This window comes from Aquila chrysaetos, chromosome 16 (genome assembly GCF_900496995.4).
Source record: "Aquila chrysaetos chrysaetos chromosome 16, bAquChr1.4, whole genome shotgun sequence".
NCBI lineage: Eukaryota > Metazoa > Chordata > Aves > Accipitriformes > Accipitridae > Aquila > Aquila chrysaetos.
Window position 1 is genome coordinate 21,193,675 of NC_044019.1, and position 12,873 is coordinate 21,206,547.

General features: G+C 41.7%; 1 protein-coding gene across 1 annotated transcript; it reads right to left on the bottom strand.

Annotated features, from left to right (window-relative positions):
• Positions 1-1,058: 1,058 nt before the first annotated feature.
• DEPDC7 (DEP domain containing 7) lies at positions 1,059-10,443 on the bottom strand. Its single transcript, XM_030039804.2, is given in 10 exon segments — positions 1,059-1,374; positions 1,562-1,640; positions 1,741-1,866; positions 2,070-2,212; positions 3,273-3,429; positions 3,431-3,488; positions 4,304-4,493; positions 5,400-5,527; positions 7,553-7,940; positions 10,337-10,443. Coding segments are annotated over 10 exon segments (1,557 nt in total). The 5' UTR covers positions 10,410-10,443; the 3' UTR covers positions 1,059-1,159.
• Between the last annotated feature and the right edge of the window lie 2,430 nt (positions 10,444-12,873).

The following is a 12,873-nucleotide window of genomic DNA, read 5'->3' on the forward strand; positions in this document are numbered from 1 at the left end:
GTGATACATTACGCAGTAGTATCTCAGATAGGATTGTGTTTTTAAAAACAGCTCTCCACAAGTGCATGTAACAGTTATTACTACTTTGTTTTCATGATTAAAAAATTACCTTTGATCCCAATTAAACTAGCTTTTTTTCCCCAAATAAAAGAGAACAGAGCTCTATCGACACTGCATATGGAACAAAATTTGTTATTTCTTGCAACAGTAACTGTAATGAAGTTTTGCTGGCATCAACCCAAAGATAACTCCACAAGAGTCAAAATTAGATCTCTAATCATGCTATGTATTTTCCTGCTTGCAATTGCCCGTGTTGTACAGCTTGGGATTTCCACTGTAGACTAGATGCAGATAAAATACACAGCCATAAGAGAAGCCAAAGGCCTTTCATTTGTTCCAGCTCTTTTCTAATTAAAGCTGGTGACATCAATAAGACTCACACACAGAGCCAAACACTGCAAGGATGAAGATAACTAGCCATAAAGAGTACATTCTGTGGCAACCAAAGCCAGACTGACTTAAAAATCCAGAATATCTTTAGCATCCCAGGAGAGTCAATGGGAGTTCAAGGTACAGAGTAGGATTCAGCTGGGAAAGTGTCAGTCATCATCCCTGGCAATTGCTCAACATGGTGCCATTTTAGCTTAAAACAGCACAGTAATTTGTCATACACATACACAACATAGTTAGCTGGCAAGCTTGAAGAAAAGCTGTGGAATATCAAGCAGAAGATGTTATTCAGCCCTGTCCATTACACAGCAAGTCAATGATAAATGCTACATGACAGTCACATAATGCAAGGCCAATTAGAAAAAGCCGTTCAGCATAAAATTCAGTGCTGGGGCAAAAGAAGGCAGAGATATCTCCTTCGCGGAGAGGCGTTTCCCATCTCAGTAATTTTGATCCTTGAATAGAGAGAGTCAATAGACTTGGCTTTAGGTGAGGACAAGGAAGGATTATTTTGGCCCTACAGCAATTAAGAACGAGCAAAGCTAAACTACGTATAGGCTAAACCTGGGTACCGTTGGCTTGGGTAATAATTGTATATATTCCATCCATTTCCACAAAATAATTTTATTAGATACTTGAATACAAAAGATTTACAAATATATTAGTGTTTTCAATGCTGGAGTATAGAAAGTATAATTTATATTTAAAGTCACACACACATATTAGTAACTCTGTCTCCAAAATACTGCATAAAAATACTTGGATTACTACTATGAAACTGACCTAGCAGTCTCTTTCTCTCTTTGTCAGAGAGCTTTGAATCTTCATCAATAGCTTTCAATAGAGATAATAGCTCATCTTTTGTGGTCTTCTCTGTATTGGAGCGATACTCTCTTTCATCAAGTTTTTGGCAAAAGGTATAGCCTAAAAGGAAACAGGAGACATTCAGACAGTTAACACCACACTCAACCACCCTCGAGAATCTACAGACCCATCCTCCTTTAGAGTCAAATTAGTCATTGTTACAGCAAGTCTTTTTGCATCATCTCAGTCCCTTCTGTTTCTGATTTGGGTGCATGACAAGCATAAAATCTTCAGTTTAAACTGTTACCTGTTATCTTACTAGGATCTTGGCCTTTCTGCAAAGCCATCAGTTTATTGCTGACCATTTTATGCAGTGTCCCTGGGATCTTGAACAGAAAGAGAAGACAGTGAAACAGCAGCTTAGAAAAAGACAATTCTGCATAAGCATACAAGATAACAAAAACCTGGTCATTTTCTAGCTCTTACCTTTAACACATCTTTTTGGTGATCCACAAGGAACAAGATCAGGAGGTCAGTTTTCCCTCTGGATAAGGTTTTATTGTTGATAATAGCTTTAGAGAATGTTCTTTTCACAACCATCCTGTTGTCACTCTAAAGAATAATGTGAAATAATGACCAGAAGAGGAGAATTAGTCTTGCCCTTTAAGAAGGGCATCACCTTTGTTCTTCTAGAGTAATTGCTTTTTCTGTAGTCACATATTTTAAGCTACAAATGTGTTTTCTGACCAGTATCTGGGACATCTAGATTTCAGTAAGTGTAAAGCAACATGTAACAGTTAAGTATACACATTTACCTCCTTCTGTAGTTTGAGCTCAGAATTATGTGCTGCAACAGCCATGAAGTACAGCAGTCTTCTGAACTCCTCCCTGACCTGGCTGTCTAGAAGTTTCAAATAGAGTTGAACAGCTTCTAAAGATTGCTCCATCTTCCCATTCACTGGGGAGAGATAAAGGTATCTATTGTCATATTTATTTAAATAAATGTTACAATAAAACACCTAAATTAGCCACTGAACAGACGTTCATCTCTCTAAACAGAACTGGTCAAGCAAAGCAATTAATTCTCACAAAAATTTCTCACAGCCTCATGAGAGCTGTTTGCATACAATCTGAGAAGAGCCAACACCCAGGCTTTTAGCCTGATATTTAAGAAAGCTCACTTTCAATTAAGTTCAATTACAGTTCAGCCATCTTGAATGGAATGCAAAATACTGAAAAAGGAAAAGGGTTCTGTTAAGAAAATGAATGACCTCTTGTTGTGGAAATAAAGATCTGCCAAGAAATGAGGGATATGTCCTAGATAAATGGGCTAGCTTGACGAATTAATTGCAAACCATTTTGTAGAGCTTCACTAAGTTTTAATTGGCCTTACCATGCAGAATACCCATTTTGGATGTGTGAATTATTTAAATGAAGTAGGTTGTACTAGTTTCCTCCTTTTATCACGTAGGGAGGAGGAATTGGATATAAATGCAAAATATTCCCACCAACATGGAATAAGAAGAATAATCAAAGCAGAGAAGGATGAAAAATAAGAACAGGAATGAGAAGATGTTAATTGAGGACTAAAACATCAAAAGCTTTCTAAAATGCTGTCTAAACATAAATTTTAAGAAACACACGTTTCTGTGGAAAAGAAGGGAGAGTTGTGAATGGGGTACAAAGCAACCACACAGCTTTAAGTTTAGATCTTATGGCCTAAATATTTAATATTAGGCCATATTTCTATTTAATTTCCTATGGATATTCAGTTTCCCTGGATACCAACTACTATCAAATTATAGCACTCCAGTTTCACAGCCATTCTACATAGACCTGAACAAAAACTACAGAACTGCATATAGTCAGGACCAAAATTTCAAAGTACAGTCTTCATGACTAGAAATTAAAAAAAAAACTTGCAGAAGTCAACCTTTAAGCTTGGCTGCTGTAGTAAATACTCAGTTTGTCAGCACATAGCTCACATAAGCTTAGGAACACAGCTTTATTTTACTTACCTAATAGTTCTGCAATTCCTGAATGAATTTCAGATGCATGGTTTAAAAGTGGCTCCTTTTTTTGGCCGTAGTATCTACCAATATTTTCAAACAGCAGTAGTTTCCATGTGTCTGCTTTATCTGGTTGATCAGGCAAGTTCCTGCTAATATCTACCACCCATCTGATCTGGAAGGTATTCCAAGCAATCTATTGCTGCTGAGAGCCATTCGTCTGTTCTAGAAGACAGAGTGGTTTAACTTTGTAGCATTACTTACTGATGCCTTTCAGAGTTGGTTGCATTGTTTTTCACAGAAAGTAGGTAGACTGGTTTCTCAGTCAGAGCAAAACCTGCATGTGTAGGTACTTGAATACATTAGAAATCGACACACACACAAAAAGAAACTTTTCCTTGACACACTCAGGTAGATCATAGCCATATACCTCTTTGTTATGTATTTAATCAAGATGAAGAGTTAATAATCCACACAGGTAAACAGTCACAAGCAGTTAAACCTGAAGTTAGTGATGTCCTCTACTCTTAGACAAGGACATAATTATTGCTAGATAAACAGAAACATGAACCTTGATCTGATTCAGATTGGTAAAAGTTCTTCAGACTATGTTTTTAACTGTATTTATATGCAGTTTCAGGCTCAGCGTTCTTGGCTTTTTTAATATAATAGGAGAGACTCAACTATTCCCTCACAAGTAATTTTTTTAAGGAAAAAATTTCAAGATGATAGCAAAATGCTCTATTCTTCCCTCAGTGCAGCAAACAATTTCCCCTCTGAATACTATCAAATACTATCATTGCATTCAAAAACTCTTCCAGTGTTCAGCAGAAATTGTCTCAGCTACTTCTGGTTTAGAGCTTAGCAATTGTTATTTACCAATTTTTCCAGTAAAGTCTACCAGGGAGAAAAGTACCTACTCACATCCTCTCTGCGGTACTAGAGACTACTACATTTTTACCCAAAGATCAATTGTGCTTTACATTCCTATGAAAGCAGGAAGTTTTTCAAAGTTGCAGAGGTGAGTGATGAATACTTACTGTGAGTCACTGAAAGCCTTAAGAATCTCTCTGTCTAGGTAGTTACTTGTGATGACATATCCAGTTCCCTTCCCTGGTTGTGGAAGCTGAGGTCTGATCTGTTGATGCCCAAGTAAAGACTCAAGGAGCGGAAGGTCTACAAGCTGCAGCAGACGAGCAATTGTTTGCTCTTGCCATACTTCATTAATAACTGTGAAGGGTGGAATACACAAAGCACATGGAGACTCAGCATGTGAAAAAAGAGAGATTATGAAAAAAAGACAACTCCCCTTCCTCCCATCAGTCCTAACCTAACAGATTAATTTTACCAAAATAAAGATTTACAGTAGCAGAAAGTGTGGGCCTTATCAGCTTTAAGTGCCTTTTATCACCACAGAAGACAAGAATTAGCCATTTGTTGAGTTAACTACAAGTGTTGAAGAACTGCTTTTGGATAAGTCTGAAGTGCCTTACATTCTTTGCGCTCTAATTTGCAAGCAATCTTTGTTCTAGATAAGGGATTTTAAAAAAAAGGGTAACGGTGACACCATCCTTATCACAGCTTCCACAATTGTGACCTGGCTTGAGTTTTGAGAGTTTCTAGGGTGTGTAAGCACTTTTAACCAAAGGAAAAAATGCATTAGATCATGGTTTAGTCTGAGATCAGAGGAGATATGAATTGTCAAGAACAGTTTCACACAATACTGAAGGTGTGCCGGACGGTGCCGATAGACAGTTAAAAAGCTAGGGAAGAGTTTTAGCTAACAGTAGACTATTGGCCATGATTAAGTCAAGCACAGAAGTAGTGCAGGTTGAATATTATGAAGAACATTCCTAACTCAAATCAAGCTCTATACAATTGTGTATTTTTCTCCACAAAATTCAACACTGATTTATTTCAACTAGAGATAATGGGTTCTGTCTGATGAAATAAAAAGGTAAAAAGCAAGCCCGCAACAAATATAATTTGCATTTGTTATGACACGGTATTGAAAACAAAATACTATGAGAGTCAGTTTGACTCCCTCTCCAATCTGACAGGCATAAGCCTTTCCAGTGCTACGGTTATTATCCTCCTTCTCCCACAAACAAATGACTGAGACATTATTTGGCTTACCTCGACGGGACAAACTATCAGAGATGTTTACTTGAGGGGTATTTGCAGGCTTTAAACTCAGGTTTTCCCAGAGATCCTCCAAGCTTTCTGGTTTGACAGTAGAGTGAAACAACATGCTCTTCTCATGTCTGAGATTAAAAAACAATTTTTATATATATTTATATCCATATATATGGATAACCAAACATATCATGTAACATATAGATAAGGATAACTGCCCGAGATTGAAAAAATGTTTTCTCTATATAAATATTTATATAATCTTCTCCCCCTCTCCCATGCCCCATACTTTCTCTGTCCAAGTTGCACGGGACAATGTATGATACCTTAAAGAATTATGTGTGCAACAGTTGCACGCAAGTGCATAGTTCCTCTCTTTGAACTTGTCACAATTGGCATCAGCAAGCTACCTCCGTTACCACAGAGAAAATCCAAGAAGAGGAAGTGATTAAGGAGGGGAAATTACTTTAAAAAATCCCAAACAAAATTGCCCCTTCAAAGCCTCCAGAGTTTTAAGACATTATTCCTGATGGCAAAGCGAGGACAAAAATTAAGAGCTGTTCTTGAAAAATCTAGAAGCTGGTTGCTCTGTAGCAACACTATTCCTAAAGTTATGCAGCTTGTTCATGCCATCTACGAATTGAAGGCTTCAGAAACCTGTCACCCACTTCTGTGCGTTAGTTGGTTCTTCTCATAACTGCTTTCATATGCTATCGAGTAGATAGCATAACAACTGCAGCCACAAAATTACTATTCCTCCAAGCATGTTTGTTTAATTTCAATTTCTATAGCTTCTTTGTTTTAGGGCACTGCAAAATCCTTTTGATGTCCACTGTCTTTGCTATGTACATAGCAAAGACAGTGGACAAGTTGTATGTATCAATAGATCTGTTCCTTTCACTAAACGAAGAAATGTAAACCAATGGACCTGTGCCCTGCCCAGAAGAAAAACACTTTCATTCTATGCTAATAGAACACGAATAATCTTGTTTCCTGACTGTTTGTCCAATATATTCTAAGTCTTCCTTTAACAGCCCTTGTGATTAATATATTTTTAAATACCACATTTGATTACAGAGTTTTTAATTTCTCACGAATTCTCCTCTTTTCAGGTAAAGACTTGGGACAGCTTGCTTTAGCACAGAACAAGAGCTAGTCGGGGGGGAGGGAGGGGAAGAGGAAGCAGATGCAGGACCAAGGAACTATCCATTTTTTATCTCTGCTTCCAGCATTTTCTGATCAGTTGGGTTGACGGACTGAGGTTCACACCTGCTACTCTTATGAACACATCTATCACACAAGGTATTTTTTTTTTTTTTAGGTCAATACTATTTGCAGTTGTCAAAAAGTGCGTATTGCTAAAAATATTGCAAAAACTACATGAATGTAGCTTCTTGTAGGAATATGTCAGAATATGTTCAGAGATGAACACTTGACAAAAACCGTTTAAGGGAAGTTATTTGGCGAAGTGTCATCTACATAGCAGTGTGTTCTGTTTTGTGGTGGTTTAGTTAGTACCACAGTTTTCTTTGCCCACTCCTAAAGAGATAGGGAAACAAAACCTCACCATCGCACTTCCCTCTGGTTCTGCGATGGCATGCAATAGCATAACAGCCTGCTACTTAGCCTAGGAACAAGTCATACATGCATGAAGAAACAGCTGAACACGTTTCAAAAAGCTAAATTTGAAGTGTAGTGAAGCTAAGATGATGAAAGAAGAAAACAATTTTTTACCTGTTTTTTACTTAAAACCTGGATGGATTACTGGCTTATACCAGAGCTAGGTGTGCAGTGACTAAAGATTACTCCATTGCATTAGCCTATTTGATGCACCTGAATTCCAGTTGGTTATATTGGTTTAGAGCCCAATAGATCAGTATCTGTAATGCACTTAATTTCTACCCTCCCACCCCCCTCCCCCAAGGCGATGTGGTAACAGACACAGAAAACAAGTAACTACGCAGGCTGAATGATTTACTCACTTCAAATTGCTGTTTCCTACCCATCTTCCACCCACAAACATCTGTATAGTATCTACTTCCCCCTCCCCCAGGTCCTGTAACTGTGCAAAAGCTTTCCCGTCTCTCCCCCAGAATACATAACATTTTCCTACTGTAAAAAAAATCTCTTATCTTCACATTCCGCATACTAACCTTCGTGGTGTACACTGCTGGTAATCTTTATCAAGTTCCATTTGGTTTGAGACATTTGTGAATCTGTAGAGGCTACTGCTACTGTCTTCAAATACAGACCGTTTGTCTTTTCCAAAGACCCTAGTTGAAACAGCCTCAAATACTTTGTAATCCATCAGCGCTTGACATACACGCACTATTTTAGCACGGGAAATATCAACATCCCCAAAATACTTGTTCTGTAGAAGATGGGCAAAGACAACGTCCACTGCATCTGAACCAATAAAACAGTCATGATAGCACTTCAGGTTTTGGCGACGCTTTTTCACTTCCACTTGAGTTTGAAGTGCATTGATAATGCTGCTCCAGACGTACGTTGCTCCAAATGGTTTCTGCGCCAAGCTAAAGCCTAAGAACAGAGAAAGCATAAAGATTGAATTCATGCTGCAATTAGAAAAGAACTGCCCCCTTTCTGGCTACTAGCTTTCATGACTCTTGCGAGCATTTAAAAATCTTTGAGACTTCCGGTTTGGCTTAGGTTGCTTATGCATTAACATTTTGTTACTTTCTTAGCAAGTCTGTCTGCATTGTACCAGTGTATCTCGCTGGGGTCGTTGCTCTCACTACATTAGCCTGAAGCTTTGCAACCAGGAGTTTCTACTTTTTCAGCCTGTCACTTTGACACTATCCTTTTGCATGCTCCTCCATCACCTAATGGTTACACTTGCAGAACCTACTCCTAAGCACACGTGTTCCCACAACCAAGAACTAGCTCTATGCACTTGTAACTCTCCAGTTCCTCTACTAACACTGACAAAACTATACAGCTGGGCAGCGAAGAGGGAAGCAGGAATGAAGAGACACATCAGAACCTTTTTTCCTACAGGACTGTGCAAACACACAAGCTACCTAGTATCAGTGCTTAGCATATCACTAACAAGATCAAGAATTCTCTTGAGACACCACTCACTCAACACTAATCCCACAGAACAGCCTTCTACCACCACAGCTCCAGCTGAGATTTAAGCTGTGTACTCAATGCCACTTCCTTGAGCCAACCAGTCTTTCCTCCCCCAATAAAACCACTGAACTATTACTCATTTACCAATCTGATTAAGAATAGCATGCTAGCAACTAACAGTTTGACCAGAGGCTAGACTCAGCCTCCACAAGGACTTAAAAATACAGAATATACTTATAAAGTTTGCAGGTGGCACCTAACTGGGAAGAGTTGCAGCCACCAGAGAGGCTAGAATTAGAATACGTGTTTCTCAGTAAATCAGATGAATAATTTATTACGAGAGAAAGCAGAAGAAGAGGAGAGAAATCAAAAGCTGAAGGACAAAATGCGGAATGAGGAGTTGGCAGCAATCCTACAGAAAGCCATCTGGGGTTATGACAGACCTCAAACCAAATGAATTAACAGTGTGATGCAGTGTTTGAAAAAAAAAAAAAAAAAACCAACATGCAACTCATTCTGGAACATATTACCATGAACATTTTCCACAAAGATGCAGGAGGTATTTTTTCTGTTCAGTCTGAAGTAGCATTAGAGAACTGTATTCCAATTTTGGGCACCAGAATTTCCAGCTGATCTCCATCTGCCAGAGAGCTCAGAAATTAGCAAGTTGGCAGGGAGAGCAGGGGCAGGGGAGAAGTTAGGGGGACAACAAAGGCTAAAGAAAAAGAAAAAAAAGCAGGCAACACGATAGCATTTGAATGCACCAACACTGTTATTAAGGACAGCAATGGTTATCTTCAGAGCCATTATCAAATAGACACCTGCTTTCTGAAAAGATTTGTATCAGGGAAAAAGAAAAAGCTTTTTACTACAAGGCATTGAACCAGACTAGGTAGAAACCTTCCAGAATCTCCAGTTTCCAAAGCTTTAAAAGTACAAGACTGACAAGGCACGCACTTGCTGATACTTTAACCTGATGACACCTTTCAGGTAGGCAGAACAAACAAAACAAAACACAGAATTTCCTTCCAGCCCTACATTTTGATAGCTGGCTAGCCTGTTTGGAAAGAAAAAAAACCCCAAACCCAACACCAACGCTGGTTTCTGTTGCTAAAATAAGTACCAACACATACTACCTGCAATAATTCTACTATTAACTACTGCTTTATCACCTCTTCCTTCCACACATAGCCCCCAAAATCTTTCTTGGGGGGTAGTGGTATTAAGTGTGGCATTAAGGTTACAAGGTTTTACAAAGTTACGGTGCTCGAGGTGGGAAAAAAGGAGAAATTGTTCTCAGCGAGCAGGCTTTAGTCCCTTCGGTTGCATTAACGAGCCACCTGCTCTTTAACTTGCTTTCAGGACAGAAACAGCTGCCCGAGTCTCCCTGTCGCCCACCGCCGCCCGCAGCTCCACGGGCACTCGACAGGCACCGCGTTCCCGCCGCCGCCGCCCCCCTCGCCCGGGCCGGGGTGCCGCCGCACCTCCGCGGAGCTGCCCCACGGCGGCGGCCGAGCTCGGTGCGGGGCAGGCGCGAAGCCCGGCCGGGGCCTCCCGGGCGGAAACGCCTCCCTCCACCGGCGGCGGAGAGCGGCCAACTTTTGAACCTCTGCGGAGCCGGGAAAGGCGCCGGCGGGCAGCGGCCGGGCGCGGAGCGGGACGGCTCCGACCCCCGGAGCCCGCAGCGGGACACACCCGCCTCGCCTGCCCTCCCCTCCCCTCCCCAGCCGTCCCCGCCGAGCCCGGGCTAAGGGCACGGCGCCCGCTGCCCGCTCCCGCCCGGCCCCGCTCAGCCGCCGTCCCGCTCCGCTCCGCTGCGCTCCGCTCCCCTCCCCGCCCCGTACCCGGCGGCCTGGCGGCGGGGCTGCAGACAGCGCCGAGGCTCAAAGCCGCCGCCTTCTCCCGCACCGTGGCCATGACCGGCGACGGCTCCGCGCACTGCCGCGCCGCCCCCCGCCCGCGGGGAGAGGTAGCCCGCCGAGGGGCGGGGCCGTCGCGCCCGCGCCCGCCTCCATTGGCCGGGCGCGGGCCCGCGGGCGGGGCGCGCGCGGCGGCGGCGGTTGAACGGCTTGCCCGCGTGCCGGCGAGGCGGGAGCGCCTCACAGCAGCCGGCGGCGGCTCGGGGGCCGCTGAGGTGAAATCCAGCCCCGCCGCCCTCCTCCTAAGGGCCCGCGGGGGCACCAAAGAGCGGCGAAAGCCCGTCTAGGCACCCCGCCCCGGAGCGGCGTCCGGGCCCGCCCGCCAACCGGGCCCAGCCTGGCCCGCGGCCGGGGAAGGTTTAACACCATTCCCTTTCTGTGAACGCGAACGCCAGCAGGATCCACGAACAGCGACCGCCTTCTGCGCGCAGCGGAGAAACGCAGCAGCGTCGCGGCTCTGGTGCCGTCACCTGGCCAACAGCGCTGCCTGCACCCGAAAACGCCGGAGCGGCAAACCCCGCGGTGCTTCCCACAGCGCTGCAACCGCCGCCCCGCAGCCCCAGCGATAGGAGGTATAACCCCGGTGTTGGAGCACAGGAGGCAAAATCTTCCCCGTATCTACTGCGCACTTTACAAATAAAAATCAAACTGGTCAGCTCTGCTTCTTTCAGTTAAGCCGAGAACAGGCCTCGTACGTGACTAAGGGATGAACAATTAAGCAGTGTGCTTGCTTGTTACCACGACGTATGGCTTGAACAGCCACACGTGGTTGAGATTTTCCTCTGATGTCTTACATGAGCTGTTTATTATAGCAGAAGGCATTTTTTTATTAGAATGAAATAATAAATTCACTTTCAGGGTAATAGAAGTTTTTTCTACTGTCCACAGGAAACTGCCGAGAGATCAAACATAGTTTTCTACTAAGTATGGAGTATTTTGGCGATTCCTACTCAAGGAAAGTGTATTAGAACAACAAAAAATTCAATCATATTTTTTGACTGACTGCAATAGGAGCAGACACAAAGCCAAACTGATCTCCGTGATACGCAAACTCAAAAGTATATAACGCACATTAAAGACCAAATATAGATATTAGAAGTGATACAAAAATTCATTCTGAGTTCTCAGATTATTGAGCTGTTGATGGTAGTTTTACAAAATAAAATCCCCTGTGAAACTTTAGCCTGATCTGCAAGAAATTCCATGCAAGCAGGTGTAAAGCACAGGACGTCTGCTATCCACTGAAGCTCAGGTTAGCTGCCTTTCATCCTTATTTGTCACACTTAAAGGTAGGGCACTGTAAATTTCTTCATTGTATACAAATGAACAAACAATGGACTTCACTTTAAGCTGTGAAAAACTGGTACAGGGAACTAGAAACCACAAACTTATGGCAAACAAACATTTCTTCATATTTCACTGCCAGAGCAATAAAGTGTTTAATAACAGAGTTCTAAGAGTGGAAGTTCTTGTTAAGTTTTTCAGATAAGTTTTAAGTCTCTGTGCTTAAGCCCAGAGAAAAAGGAATCTATTGAAACTGTAGCAAAATGCTAGCCTTTGAAAGTGAAAGTTCATATTGATTTTCAACAACAGCAAGTGACAAACAGATTTCTTTCTTGTGGGAAGATTAAAAATAAAACCAACCACCCCCCTGCCAGTTCTGACTCACAGGTGTCTGCTTTGACAGTTGCCATTAAGAAGCTAATGGAAAAAAAACATAATGCATGGGTCAATGGGGTTTTCCATGATACATTATTTTACTATTCCCTACTTTTGTAGTAGTTTGATCCTAGACTTTTTTGATGCATTGCCAAAATATATTAACTGCAAATCAGTAAATGCCTGAGTTCATTTTAATCTTTAAAAATAATTTATTTTTGCATAGTTGTTGAAACAAAGTGATGCAGTCAATCATTCTGCAATGGTTCACCATAATCTTGAGAGAATTTAGAACTACAAACATTTTCAAATAGGAGGTGTACCAATCAGTTAAGAAGAACATTACTCCTTACACCACAGAATGATTTATCAAAATACTGCTTTTAAGGAACAGAGTGAACCACAGCTAATACACTGTGAGCTGCTAATCTAGAAGGTTATAAGAATTTTATTCTTGTATTTTATTACTAGGTGATCAGCAGTCTACCCTGGATTTCTGCCTTTGCTTTTGTGTTTCTCCACAGCGACCACACCCATAACACACCAGTTTCTCCATAGGCAGATGGCAGCTACTGGCTGGTCAGCCAGCTGTTGTCAAACAGTATCTGCTACCAAAAGGATGTTGAAAAATGCTATACATCTTTTCGTATTTCTTACAGTAACATTATTATAAAATGCTTTCCTAAAGCACAGACATACTTTTATGTAATTATTAATATATACCTAATTAATTAATTTATACTTGTATATAGTCATTTTCAGGAATACAATCTCGTGCAGCCAATATGGTCATTTTTAGCTGG